The following is a 15,238-nucleotide window of genomic DNA, read 5'->3' as shown; positions in this document are numbered from 1 at the left end:
CTTGGAGTAGTTTCATGATTCAATATGTAGAATTTCATTCAGTCCATGTGTTTTTAGTACATTGCCTTACCTTCAGTAGTTGAGGATTTTCTGTAGTTTGGGCTTTCTTTCAAAAAAAATTTTTTTTTTTTTTAAGTATAGTTGACACACAACGTTCCATTAGTTTTCACGTATTACATTACTTTCAACTTAGTGATTCAACAAGTCTTTATGTTATGCTATGCTACAATCTTATGCTATTAAAGTACCTTTGACTATTCCCTATTCTGTACCTTTTATCCCTGTGACTTATTCATTCCAAACTGGAAGTCTGTATCTCCCACTCCTCTTCTGGCAAATCATTAGTTTGTACTTTGCATTTATGAGTCTTTGTCTGCTTTTTGTTTGTTTATTCATTTGTTTTGTTTTTGATTCCACATGTAAGTAAAATCATGTAGCATTTGTCTTTCTCTGACTTATGTTACTTAGCAAAATAGCCTCTAGTCCATCCATGTTGCCACAAATGGTAAGACCTCATTCTTTTCTATGGTTGAGTAGTATTCCGTTGTGTGTATATATACACCACATCTTTATCTGTTTATCTATGTATGGACACTTGGATTGCTACCATATTTTGGCTATTGTAAATATTGCTGCAGTAAACATAGGGGTGCATTTATCTTTTTGAATTAGTGTTTTCATTTTCTTTGGCTAAATACCCAATAGTGGAATTGCTGGATAATGTATTTCTACTTTTAATATTTTGAGGAGCCTCCATAGTGCTTTCCACATTGGCTGCACCAATTTACATTCCCACCAACAATACAAGAGGGTTCCTTTTTCTCCATATCCTTACCAACACTTTTTTATTTCTTGTCTTTTTGAGTCTAGCCATTCTGACAGGTGTAAAGTGGTATCTCACTGTGGTTTTCATTTATGTTTCCCTAATGATTAGTTGTTGACCATCTTTTCATGTGAGAGTTGGCCATCTGAATGTCTTCTTTGGAAAAGTGTCTATTCAGAAGTTCTGTAGTTTTACAGAATAAATTGCCAGTGTTCTGCCAATGTTGGGGAAGAATTGTAGCCTTTATATAAAGTATTGCTGAGGGGACTTGATTTTTAAAAAGAACAGTTGAGGGGCGCCTGGGTGGCTTAGTTGGTTAAGCGTCTACCTTTGGCTCAGGTCATGATCTCACTGCTCATGAATTCGAGCCCTGCGTCGGGCTCTGTGCTGACAGCTCAGAGCCTGGAGCCTGCTTCATGTTCTATGTCTCCCGCTTTCTCTGCCCCTCCCCCACTCAGGCTGTGTCTCTCTGTCTCTCAAAAATAAATAAACATTAAAAAAAAATTAACAAAAAGAAGAACAATTGAATACTTGTTTTTCGTTAATAATTTGTAGTCCTGAATGTTTTTCCAAGTTAATGTTTTCATTTTTTGTTTCTTTTTCAAAAATCTTTCTATTTGTATCCTTCAATGTTTAGTGGAAACTAATTTTACTCTAGATGTGTATTATTTCAAAATATATCTGAATGTTAATATTATGTCTTAATTTATCTTAACTATTTTCCCATTTTATTTTTATTGAACACATACTTTATTGTCAAACATCAGGGTTGTCACCAATATCTTTTGCTTCAATATTCAGTTTTCACAATGTGTGAATGCGTATTTTTCTTTTTTCTTATGTCCACACTTCTTTTTTTTTTAGTTTGCTTTAAGCACTTTATTTTTTATTTTTTTTAAGATTTATTTATTTTTGAGAGAGAGAGAGAGAGCAGAGTGCGAACAGAGGAGGGTAGAGAGAGGGAGACAGAATCTGAAGCAGGCTCCAGGCTCTGAGCTGTCAGCATAGAGCCTGACAAGGGACCCGAACTCACAAACCGCGAGATCATCACCTAAGCTGAAGTCAGACGCTTAACGGACTGAGCCACTCAGGCGTCCCTTTTATGTCCACACTTCTATCTGTATTAAAACTTATTAGTCACATGAAAACAAATGAGCCAGTTAGTATACATTCTGTATTTAGCATGTATTATTTCCTTGAGTCACTTTTAAGATTTTCCTTGTCATGCAGTCATATTATTCTCATTGTTGGAATACTCCCTGGAAATAATTCAGGCATTTAGGTGGCGTATCAACTCTTAAGCTCCTTGGAGAAACCATTTGGTACATTTTTATTTAGTCCATTACTTTTCTCTTCTTCTCTTCTCTCTCTCTTTTTTTTTTTTTTTTTTTTTTTTTAAGTAAGCTCTACACCCAACATGGAGCTTGAACTCACAACTTTGAGATCAAGAGTTGCCTGCTCTAAAAACTGGGCCCACTAGACATGCCTAGTTCATGACTTTTGAAGGGTGCTAAATAATACCCTAATTGCCTGAAGAAGTAATGAACTTCCTAAGTGTACAACTTACTATTAAAGAGTCTTGAATTCTGAAGAGAATTTTGGAATATGTGGGAATTTAAAACCTACTTTTAGCACTTGTGTATTGGTAATGTTTTCCTCAAATTTCAATGTATATTTCATTTGCGTTTTATTATAGTTTTGAGAGGTTTTTTTCCTCTTCTTCCCATTTCCTGCAGTATACTTAATAACAGTAATTTCTTTCAGGGACATTTTTCTTCTGTCCTTCAAAAAGAAGAAAAAGTCTTACCAATTCATGGTAGAGAGGAGACAAGAGAAGTACCGATTATTAGTGCTTCAACTCAAATAATACTCAAAGGACTTTTTATGGTGTTTGACTATCTTTTTAGGCAAAACAGCAAGTAAGTAAATACATATGATATGTATTTTTCATCTTAATTTTTTTTTTTAACGTTTATTTATTTTGAGACTGGGAGAGACAGAGCATGAACAGGGGAGGGTCAGGGGAGAGGGAGACACAGAATCTGAAACAGGCTCCAGGCTCTGAGTTGTCAGCACAGAGCCCGACATGGGGCTCGAACTCACGGACCCATGAGATCATGACCTGAGCCGAAGTCGGATGCTCAACCGACTGAGCCACCCAGGCGCCTCTGTATTTTTCATCTTAAAAATATTAATTTTATTGGGTACTAGTATGTATTTAATCCATACTTGTTTTGTGTGAGTACCTAAGATCATTGTAAATAAGTGGTATAAATATTACTCTTACTTATTGGCACAGACTTAGATCAATTGAAATTAGTCTTTATTAATGAAAATGATTATTGAAATAAATATACTTTAAATACATCTTATTAGTTAATTCAGCATTAAATTTTTAGTTGTATATGACTGAACTTAAACATTTACCTTTTAAGTGTAGTTTTAGATATGTTTCTTCCAGTGTCAGAAAGTCTCTTTCTTATTGCATAAAGCCTCTATGTAGTGAAATGTGGAATATGAGAAAGAATTAACTCCCCTCACTCTACCCCTTATTAAATTGTAGTACTATTTGGTTCCTGTTTTTTTTATATGGTAAAATATACATAACATAAAAATTTACTATTTTAACCATTTTTCAAATATATATTTTAGTAGCCTTAGGTTTATTCACATTGTTGTGCAGTCATCCACTTCCAGAACTTTTTCATAAGCCCAGATAGGATCTCTATATCTCATTTCTTTCTTCCTACAATCTCTGGTAACCTCTATTCTTTCATCTCCATTGATTTGTCCTTTAGATATCTCCCAAAAGTGGAATCATATATTTGTTCTTTTGCATCTGACTTATTTCACTTAGCATAATGGTTTCAAGGTTTATCCATGTTGTAATATAGATCAATGCCATTTCTTTTTATGGCTGATTATTCCATTGTATGTATGTACCATGGATTATTTTCACCTTTTGTCTATTGTGAATAATGTTACAGTGAATTTTGATGTACAAGTATCTGTTTGAGTCTCTAGCGGTGGAATTGCAGGATCATATGGTATTCTATATTTAACTATCTTAGGAACCAACACACTGTTTTCCATAGCAGCTGCACATTTTAGATTCCCATGGTTATGCACAACATTTCTAGTTGTTCTACACCCTTGCTAATACTTGTTTCTGGTTTTTGGATAATAGCCATCGTAATGGGTATAAAGTGGTATCTGCTTATAATTTTGATTTACCCACCCTCCACTAATGGCTAGTAATGTTGAGCATCCTTTCATATGCTTATTGTCCATTTGCAGGTTTTCATTGGAGTAATGTCTATTTGCATCCTTTGCCCATTAAAAAAATTTTTTTTTAAGTTTATTTTGAGACAGAGACAGAGCCAGCGGGGAAGGGGAAGAGAGAAAGGGAGAGAGAGAGAATCCCGAGCAGGCTTAGCATTGTCAGTGCACAGCCCCATGTGGCACTTGAACCCACAAACTGCAAGTTTCTGACTTGAGCTGAAACCAAAAGTCAGATGCCCAACCAACTGAGCCACCCAGACACCCCTCTTTGCCCATTTTTTAAAAGTATTTATTTATTTTTGAGAGAGAGACAGAGCACGCGTGGGGGAGGGGCAGAGAAGAGACATACAGACTTTGAAGCAGGCTCCAGGCTCTGAGCTGTCTGCACAGCACGCAATATGGGGCTCGAACTGAAAAACTGCGAGATCATGACCTGAGCTGAAGTTGGACACTTAACCGACTGAGCCACCCAGGTGCCCCTCCTTTGCCCATTTTTGAATTGGGTTGTGGTTTTTGTTGTTGTGGAGTTGTAAGAGTTAATTATATATTCTGGATATTATCCCATATCAGATACATGTTTTACAAAGATTTTCTATTCTTTGGTTGTCTTCTCATTCTCTGATAGTGTCCTTTGATGCACAAAAGTTTTTAAATTTTGATGAAACCCAGTTTATCTGTCTTTTCTTTTGTTGCTTGTGTTTTTGGTATATACAAGAAATGTAGCCAAATATGGTATCATAAAAATTTTTCCCTATGTTTTCTTCTAAATGTTTTATAGTTTTTAGCTCCCTGTACTTTTATAAAATTCTCTCCACAGATTTTAGGGTCCTGACTTGAACTTTGAGATCTGATCTCTCTAGAGATGAAGTTAACAGTAAATATTATTGTGAGGACATGGTAGGGAATACTAGTTTTATTCTGTAAGTTGAAGTGTGTATAGCCTCTTATTGAAAAATTATAAGTTGGATGGCATCACAAAAATCAATATCTTCATTAAAAGTTAATGAAGACTGAGACCCATATTTTAAAGGAACTTAAATTTTGTAGTTTCCTAAACTTTTGAAATCTTCAGTAAAAATTCTCTCCATTTTTCTCATGTAATAAAAAAGTATAATCCACTGTTTAGTTTCTTTAATGATACCCTATTATCTGTTTTGTAGCTGATAATGTAACACAGAATGCAAAGAGCTCTGGACTAGGAATTAGAGACCTGGATTTTAATTCTGTTTCTGCCGTGATTTATGTATTGTTTGAACGTAGGAATGGGAAATGGTAAGGGGTGGATATTTAGATAATATCTAATCTCTAAGTGAGAAAGTTGATTGTAAGATTTAATGATTCATTTTCTGTCAGAGTTATTGAGTTTAATTTAATTAGTGGTGGGGGTTGTTGGTGGGGAAAATGTTATCTTTGAGTGGGAAGATACCATGACTTTCAATTTAGTTTTAATATAATCAGTTTTTACATTGTATGTATCTGGGACATCATATGTTTCATGCAGTTTTGCATTTAATTACCATTTTATTTTCATGCAGATTTGCAGATGATTATAAAGTTGCTATTCAACAGACTTATTCTTGGATAAATCAGACTGATTCTTCAGATAAAAATGAATTCTTTGCTCAAGCAAAAAGTAGGAAACGTGTAAGACAGAAAACTGCAGTTCGCGTGCTAAATTTTTGGTGCTTGAATCCAGCTGTGGTAAGCCTATCATGTTGTAAATGAAAATTTTGTCATCTTGCTCAGTACCAACAATTAAATAAATATGTTTGACTGTTTTAAAGATGATCTTATGTATTTAATAATGTTTCCTTTTAGGCCTTTTCAGATATTAATGGCAAAGTTTGGACCATTGTTTTGACATCTGGGACATTATCACCAATGAAATCCTTTTCATCAGAACTTGGTGTTACTTTTAGTATCCAACTGGAGGCTAATCATGTCATTAATAACTCACAGGTTAGTTTTCTGAAGGCTCTCAATCTTTTTACGTCAATATAATTTTATATAAAAAAATTAGAAGATACCTGAAATACTAGCAAACAGATCCTGTAGGAAATCCAACATCTTAGCTTTAGAATAAAAGAAAATCTGTCAGCTACTCGGTAGTGTCAACCAAGGGAAATACTGATAAATAGCATTCCTTGAGTTTAGTGAGTAAAAATACACACTTTAGATGCAAAGACTATATTGCAATTTCCTCATTTAAATATTTTTTAGGGTTTTTTTTAAAAAAATGAGAATTAAAAACAAAACAAGGAGCTCCTGGGTGGCTCAGTCAGTTGAGCATCCAACTCTGTTTTGGCTCAGGTCATGATCTCACAGTTAGTGGGTTGGAACCCTTCATTGGGCTCTGTGCTGGCAGTGCAGAGGCGCTCCCTCTTTCTACCCCTCCCCCACGCACGCTGCCTCTCTCCCTCTCTCTCTCTCTCTCTCTCTCTCTCTCTCTCTCTCAAAATAAACTTAAAAAATTTAACATCTTTACCATAGTTCCTATGCATAATTCTTTGCTCATGTGTTTCTTTTTTCCATTAGACAGTGGTATTTTTTTATTCCTTCCATGTTCCCATTCTTCCACTGCACCTAGATTAATACCTGGCATTAGTTACCAAATATTCAGCATATGTTTGAATATCTGAAATGAATTAAAAACTCTCATGAGTCATATAACTTAAAATTTTAATGTTTTAGAACAATAAATGTTATTTAATTCCCTAGGAACATTTGAGCTGTCATTTGTCAATCTACCCTCTTTCTTTTTATGAAGTCATTTAAAGCAGTTAGCTACATATTGAGCATCATTTGTGTGCCTAACACAATTCTAGTTCTTTATAAAGCTGTTGTTTTTAACCAACAAGGTGTATTTGTGAGGACATTTTGGTTTTCACAATTACTTGGCAGGAACTATTGATATTTAGTAGGTGGGGGCCTGGAATGCTAAGCTACTATATAACTAAGAGTTGTGCTTTCTATAATGGCAGAGTACTCCTCTTTGGAAACATTGCTGTAAACAATAGTGAAGGAAAAATATATGTTCCACTTTTTTTTAAACTTTCTTTTTAAATTCCAGTTAGTTAACGTACAGTGTAATATTAGTTTCAGCTGTAGAATTTTGTGATTTAACACTTACATACAACACCCAGTGCTCATCACAAGCACTTTATGCTCCACAGTTTTAAGTACCTTCCTTCAGAGTTCAAATAAACATGGGAAGCTATTAATAAATTTAGTATATTTTCTCATAAGAATGGTATTATAGGCTCTAAGTTCTCAAACTAGTACACAAAAGCCTATTTAACCTATAATGTCATGGATTATAATAGTAAAAATGATAATTGTTCAGTTGAATTCTATTGTAACATTTACCCCTAATGTTTTTTCTTTTTTTTGAAGTTTCTTTATATATTTTTGAGAGTGACCGTGTATGCATGAGTTGGGGAAGGGCAGAGAGAGAGAGAGAGAGAGAGAAAGAGAGAGAGAGAGAGAATGAGAATGAATCCCCAAGCAGGCTCCACACTGTCAGCACAGAGCCCAGTGCAGGGCTTGAACTCACAAAGTGAGATCATGACCTGAGCTGAAATCATGAGTCAGGTGCTTAGCCGAGTGAGTCATCCAGGTGTCCCCACCCAACTTTTTAAAACTTTATTTTTTATTATAAAATGTCTTATTATCTTTTTAATATCTATGAACTCTGTAGCCATGTTCTTATCCCTACCTGATATTATCAATTTGTATTCTCTGGTTTTATGTTTTTTCTTTATCAGTGTTGGTACAGTTTATCCTTTTTATTAATCTTTTTAAAGAGTAAACTCTTGGCTTTTTTTGAGTTTTTGATTATAAAACATGATTTTTATTTTAATTGTAATAAAATATATGTAACATAAAATTTACCATCTTAACCATTTTTAAGGGTACAGTTCAATCTTGTTAAGTATATTTACATTGTTGTGTACCCAATCTCTAGAACTTTTTCATCTTGCAAAACTAGAATTCTTTTCCCATTAAACAACAATTCTCCATTTCCCCCTCCTCCTAGCCCTTGGTAACCACCCTTCTACTTTCTATTTTTATGAATTTGATACTCTAATATAAGTGAAATCATAGATATTTTTTGTGATTAGCTTATTTCACTTAGCATGATGTCATCCATGTTGTAACCTGAGTCAGAATTTCCTACCTTCTTAAGGCTGAATGATATTCCATTGTATGTATGTAATACCACATTTTGGTTGTCCATTCATTTATTGATGCCCTCAACTTCTAAACAATTATAAACTTCAGAAAGGTATAAAAAATAGTATTAATATGGTGAACATCTTTATACCCTTCACATAGGTTCATCAATTGTTAACATTTTTCATGTGTACATATGAAAGAGAGAGAAGAGGAAAACTGCAAAATGTTAACAATCACATTATATATGTGTATGTGTATAATGTACATTTTTGAATAAACTATTAGAAAGTAATTTGTAGACATCATGACATTTGCCCTTAATTAGTTGAGACTGTCTCTCAAGAACAATTACATAATCTGCAGCACCTGGGTGGCTCAGTTGGTTAAGCATCCTACTCTTGATTTCTGCTCAGGTCTTGATTTCACAGTTCGTGGGTTCAAGCCCCGCATCAGGCTCCATGGTGACAATGGGGAGCCTGCTTGGGATTCTGTCCCTCTCTCTGCCCCTCCCCTGCTTGCTCTCTCTCTCTCTCTCTCTCTCTCTCTCTCAAATAAACTTTAAAAAAAGAACAATTTCATAATCCTATATAACCACAATACCATGATCATACTAAGGAAATTTAAAATTGGTACAATAGTGTCAATATTTATATTTATCTATTTATTTCCAAAATGTCTTTATATCTTTTTATTTTGTTTGGTTTTTTTTTTTTTTTGGTATGCTTCATGAATTGAAAATTATTATTATTTTTTATTTTTTTTAACATAATACTTAATTTTATTTTTTTTAATTTACATCCAAATTAGCATATAGTGCAATAATGATTTCAGGAGTAGATTCATTAATGTCCCCTTACCCATTTAGCCCATCCCCCCTCCCACACCCCGTCCAGTAACCCTCTATTCTCCATATTTATGAGTCTCTTATGCTTTGTTCCCCTCCTTGTTTTTATATTATTTTTGTTTCCCTTCCCTTATGTTCATCTGTTTTGTCTCTTAAAGTCCTCATATGAGTGAAGTCATATGATATTTGTCTTTCTCTGACAAATTTCACTTAGCATAATACCTTCCAGTTCCATCCACATAGCTCAAATGGCAAGATTTCATTCTTTTTGATTGCCGAGTACTACTCCATTGTATATATATACCACATCTTCTTTATCCATTCATCCATCAATGGACATTTGGGCTGTTTCCATACTCTGGCTATTGTTGATAGTGCTGCTGTAAACATGGGGGTGCATGTGTCCCTTCGAAATAGCACACCTATATCCCTTGGATAAATACCTAGTAGTGCAGTTGCTGGGTCGTAGGGTAGTTCTGTTTTTAATTTTTTGAGGAACCTCCATACTGTTTTCCAGAGTGGCTACACCAGCTTGCATTCCCATTTTTTTTTTAATGTTTATTTTTGAGAGAGACAGACAGACAGACAGACAGACACACTGCAAGTGGGGGAGGGGCAGACAGAAGGGGTCAGGATCCAAACCAGGCTCTGCGCTGACAGCAGCAAGCCTGATGTGGGACTGGAACTCACGAATGTAGAGATCATGGCCTGACCTGAAATCTGACCATCATCCAGGTGCCCCTATTTTGTTTATTCTTGACCCAGGATCCAATCAAATATTATGTATTGCATTTGACTTTCATATCTCTTTAGTCTTTAAAATTGTTGTTTTGCCTTTTATTTTTTTTGTCTTTCATGACATTTTTATAGAATTCAAGTTAGCAGTTATCTTGAGGAATGTCTTATAATCTGGATTTTATCTGATTGTTTCCTGTTGATAAGATTCAGGTTAAACAGTTTGATAACAATACTATATAGGTGATACTGTTACTTCCCATTGCATCATGTCAGGAAACACTTAATATCAGTTTATCTTATTACTAGTTAATCATTTAGTTAAAAGTTGGTTAAACTGGTGTCCATTAGATGTCATCTTGTAAAATGTACCTCAGTCTCATACATTATTTGAAAATATAGGGCTATTAGTTTCAACAATCTGAAGTGTTTATATTGTCTGTAGATTACCAGTAAAGTTTTTAGTTTCTCTTAGTCAAATCACACTAATACTAGATCTGTATGAATATAGATGAATTGCAAATAACTAAAATTTGGTGGGTCTGATTTTTTAGGACTACAGATCTTTGAGCATCAGTGAATTTGTAAATTTGTTGAGTATATTCATAACTCTTACCATAGTCAAGTCTTAAAGACTTACCTATAGCAGATCATACAAGCCTTCATCTAATAGTCTGGAATCATTTCTGATTTACTCATTTCATTTGTTTACATTATCCAACAAAATTTTGTTGCATGTTTAGTTTTACAAAACTGTTTAGGAAATAGAAAAGTAATTTTTTCTTGTATCCTGAGTGGTCAGTGATGCACTTAAAGTAAAACTTTTATAATTTAGATTTATATATAATTAATTAATGAAAATAGAGAAACACCAACAATTTAAAAATAAAGTTTCTCTAAACTTGTTTCTTGATCTTTTGACTACACGTAATATACGTAATTAAGGCTCCCAACTAAATGCTAATTTGCCTGCCTGGTTCAGGCATGACTCTAATACATATTTATATTCTAGGTTTGGGTTGGCACCATTGGGTCAGGTCCCAAGGGTCGGAATCTCTGTGCTACCTTCCAGCACACAGAAACTTTCGAGTTTCAGGATGAAGTGGGCGCACTTGTGTTATCTGTGTGTCAGACTGTGAGCCAAGGAATTTTGTGTTTCTTGCCATCTTACAAGGTAAGGGAATATTTATTGTTTCTCTTGCCTTTAAAAAATCACATGGGATTACCATGGTAAGTTTCCAGGAAGCAACAGGAATTATAATTTTCTAAGTATCATATATTTTACTTATTTATTGATTGAGATAGTCCATTCACTGTTTTACTTGAAACTCTAAAACACTAAGTCTTCAAGCAGTGTTTGTTATATGAGGACTGTTTATGATGTGTACATTATTTTTATTTTTAGGGGCAGCTTGATTTTTTTCATAGTAGGCAGGAAAAAGTATATTCATTTTCACTTTCACAAATTATACTTTTGAATGTTTCATTAATCTGAATCTAAAATCAGACTTTCTTTGTTGCCCATCTTTTTACTTCATGTACTTGGCGAGACTAGACATTTTTGTTTTTTTTATAAATTTTTTTTTCAACGTTTTTTAGACATTTTTGTTTTTAAAGTCACTCTGGTTTTTAATAATACTGTGTAAAATTGAGTTACATAGTGTATTTTAGTCCTAATATTTAAATTATTAAAACTACATATAATTTCTGAGAGTAAAATCATACTTTATCAAAATCCAAGCTAAATTCCAGTGTAGAAAAGTGGTATTTCCTTTTATTTTCTCATTGGAAGTTGTATATGTAAGGATAGTAGCATAAATAAATAATATATTTGAATGGCAATACTGAAATACTTTTGACTCTGCTACTGTTTTTCCATTTATGTACATACTGCTTTACCTGAATGTGTCCTCCCAAAGTTTCATATGTTGAAATCCTAACCCCTAAAGATGGTGACATTATGAGTGGGGCCTTTGGGAGGTGCTTAAGTCCCGAGGTTAGAATTCTTATGAACAGGATTAGTGTCTAATAAAAGAGACACTGAGAGAAACCTTGCCCCTTCTACCATGTGAGGACATACAGAAAAGATGCCAGCTATGAACCAGAAAGAGGGGCCTCACCAAATGTGACCATGCTGGTGCCTTGATCTTGGACTTTCCAGCTTTCAGAAGTGTAAGTGATACATTTCTTATATTTAAAAGCTATTGAGGTATTCTGTTATAGCAGCCCAAATGGGACCAAGACACATACTTTTTTAGCCCGATACAGTAAATTAGTCTTCCTGTAGATAAATTGAAAGAATTGCTTTCAGAAGAAATTTAATCAGATAGTTGTTTTTTTTTTTTTACAAGAATATCCAGAAAAAAAATGGACATAAACATTTAAAAAATTCTTAAAAGAAAGCAGTATTTATCCCAAAGTGTGAACATTTACACCAAACAGCTATGTTAAAGAAAACTAATAATTAAGCTTGGAGCTAAAGAAAAGTAAAATCTCAATACATTAATAAATACCTTTTTATATTTCCCAATCATGATCACAAAAGTGAGCCATGAAATGCCCAGTTGAATAAATAATTTCATATTCTACTAGGCTTCAAAGACATGGTAAGAATGATTGTTTATATGCTAGTAAGCAGTTTGGTATGGTTTTTTGGGGTTTTGTTTTTTGTTTCTTGGGTTTTTTAGTGTATATATGGAGGAAAACCAAATCTAATATAAAGGTATTTAAATTGACAATAATACAATTGTCATTGGAAAAGTTACAGTGAGAAAGAAAACAGACCGTTGAACAGTACGCCATATCATCTTGTAGCAGTGTTCTCAAATGATGTAGTTTTTGTTAGCTGGGTTCAGCAGTTTGAAAATACATCCTAATTATTAATATATTGAGGTGAAATACATTACTTGGTAAAAGAAAAGTAACTACTCTAAATATAAACGGAATATTACCTCCTAAATTTAATTTTTGGAATAGATATAGCACAGTATTAATTTTACAGTTACTGAAATTGATGATTGATTATTGGGTGACTATAGAGACTGTAACATTTAAATATACTTTTTTAGCAGATTTATAAATTGGCATAATGAATGGATTATAAAATTTTCTGTTTCTACTTTTTCAACTAAAAAGAATGAGAAGATAATCAAATAAGCTTTCAAACATTTTATTTCTGTCTTAGTTAATTGTTTTTATTAATAGTGGATTGATAGTTCTGGGGGGTTTGCTTATTTATTTTAATTTATTGTCTGTTTATACTGTATCTTTTTTATTAATTTTTATGGACTTAATAGATCACATGGGTATTAATTCCCTATAGTACATATCAACATTTCCCCAGTTTTTCATTTGTTGAATTCATTATTATAATTCCTTTTTTTAAGCTTTAAAAAATAAATTTGCTATCAAATTAATTCTTATACACAAATAATATAAAATGATTATAATGAAAACCAATAGTCCTCTGGCTTCTCACTTTTCAGTTCTATACCTCAGAGACTTCTCAAATCTTTGATCTGTTCCTCTGATATTTATTGTTATTCCTTTTTTTTAAATTGTGAAATATGCATAACATAAATTTATCATTTTAACCGTTTTAGGTGTACGATTTACTGCCATTAAATATATTTGTAATTTATTCAGCCATAAACACTGTCTATTTCTACAACTTTTTCATCTTCCCAAACAGGAATTCTGTAGCTATGAAATAGTAGCTCTCCAGATCCTCTACCCACAGTCCCTCTATTCTTTCTGTTTGTAAGAATTTGTCTATTCTAGGTATAAATGGAATCATACAATATTTGTCCTTTTGTATCTGGCCTATTTCTCTTAATATAATTTTTGTTTTCAAGGTTCATGCATGTTGTAGCATGTATTAAAATTTCACTTTTATGCCTGAATAATACTCCATTTTGTGTATGTACCACATTTTGTTTATCCATTCTTCTGTGATCACTTAGGTTGGGTCTACCTTTTGAGTATTATGAATAATGCTGCTGTGAACATTGGTATACAGTTACCTGTTTGAGCCCTTGCTTCCAGTTCTTTGGAATATATAGCTAGAAATGGTATTGCTATATCGTATGGTAAATCTGTATAACTTTTTGAGGAGCCATCATGCTGTTTACCACAGCAACTGTATAATTTTAGATTCAGAAAGCAGCATTTCATAATGATTTCCATTTCTTCACATTCTTGCCAACATTTGTTATTTACTATTTTTTGGATAATAGCCATCCTAATGGATATGAAGTGGCATCTCCTTGTGGTTTTGGTTTGTATCTCCCTAATGACTAGTGATGTTTTTTGTGCTTATTATCCATTTGTGTATCTTCTTTGGAGAAATGTTTAATTCAAGTCCTTTCCTCATGTTCGAATAAGGATTTTGTTGTTATTGTTGAGCTGTAGTTCTTTTTATATTTTATATATTAATCCCTTACCAGATACATGCTTTATAAATATCATCTCCCATTTTAGGAGTTGTCTTTCACGCTGTTGATAGCATTCTTGGGTACACAAAAATTATAAATTGTGAAATTTTGATCAAGTTCAATTATCTATTGTTTTCTTTTGTTATGTGTGTTTTGGTGTCATAACCAAGAAATTATTGCTAAATCCAGTGTCATGAAGATTTCCCCCTATGTTTTCTCTAAGGACTTAATAGTTTAGGTATTAAATTTAGATATTTTAGCCATTTTGAGATAATTTTATGTATGGTGTAAAGTATGGGTCCACTTCATCTTTTTTGCATGTGGATACCCACTTTTCCTAGCATCATTTGTTGAAAAGTTTCCCGTTTCTCCATTGAACGGTCTTGGTACCCTTATTGAAAATCCATTGACCACATATGCAAGGACTTATGTGTAGACTTCCTATTCTGTGTCCTTGGTCTGTAAGTCTATCCTTATGCCATTAGTGTTTCAATTACTTTAAAGTAAGTTTTAAAATCAGGAAATGTGGATCCTCTAATTTTGTTCTTTTTCAAGATTGTTTTGGTTATTTGGAGCTCCTCAGGATTCCTTATGCATTTTTTTTAAGTTTATTTATTTATTTTGAGAGAGAGAAAGAGAGCATGAGCACACACGAGCAGGGGAAGGGCAGAGTGAGGAGAAAGAGAATCCAAAGCAGGCTCTGTGCTGTCAGTACAGCCCTGACACAGGGCTCGAACTCACAAACCATGAGATCATGACTTGAGCTGAAATCGAGAATCTGACGCTCAACCAACTAGCCACCTAGGCACCCCTCCTTATTCATTTTAGAATGGATTTTTTCTTTTTCTGCCAAAGAATGCTGTTGAGATTTTGATAGGGATTCCAAAGACTCTGTATCTGGCTTTGGTAGTATTATTAATAATGTTAATTTTTCCAATCCATAAA

The 15,238-nt window shown here is 33.5% G+C and overlaps 1 protein-coding gene across 1 annotated transcript in view; it reads left to right on the top strand.

The window, feature by feature from the left end:
• Positions 1–15,238, top strand: part of BRIP1 (BRCA1 interacting helicase 1) — a 205,740-nt gene that overhangs the window by 75,416 nt on the left and 115,086 nt on the right. Inside the window, 4 exon segments of the mRNA XM_053211561.1 lie at positions 2,588–2,742; positions 5,641–5,806; positions 5,924–6,064; positions 10,873–11,034. Of these exon segments, the coding sequence (XP_053067536.1) occupies positions 2,588–2,742; positions 5,641–5,806; positions 5,924–6,064; positions 10,873–11,034 (624 nt within the window).

Source organism: Acinonyx jubatus, chromosome E1, assembly GCF_027475565.1.
Source record: "Acinonyx jubatus isolate Ajub_Pintada_27869175 chromosome E1, VMU_Ajub_asm_v1.0, whole genome shotgun sequence".
Classification (NCBI taxonomy): domain Eukaryota; kingdom Metazoa; phylum Chordata; class Mammalia; order Carnivora; family Felidae; genus Acinonyx; species Acinonyx jubatus.
This window is presented reverse-complemented; position numbering and strand designations above follow the sequence as displayed.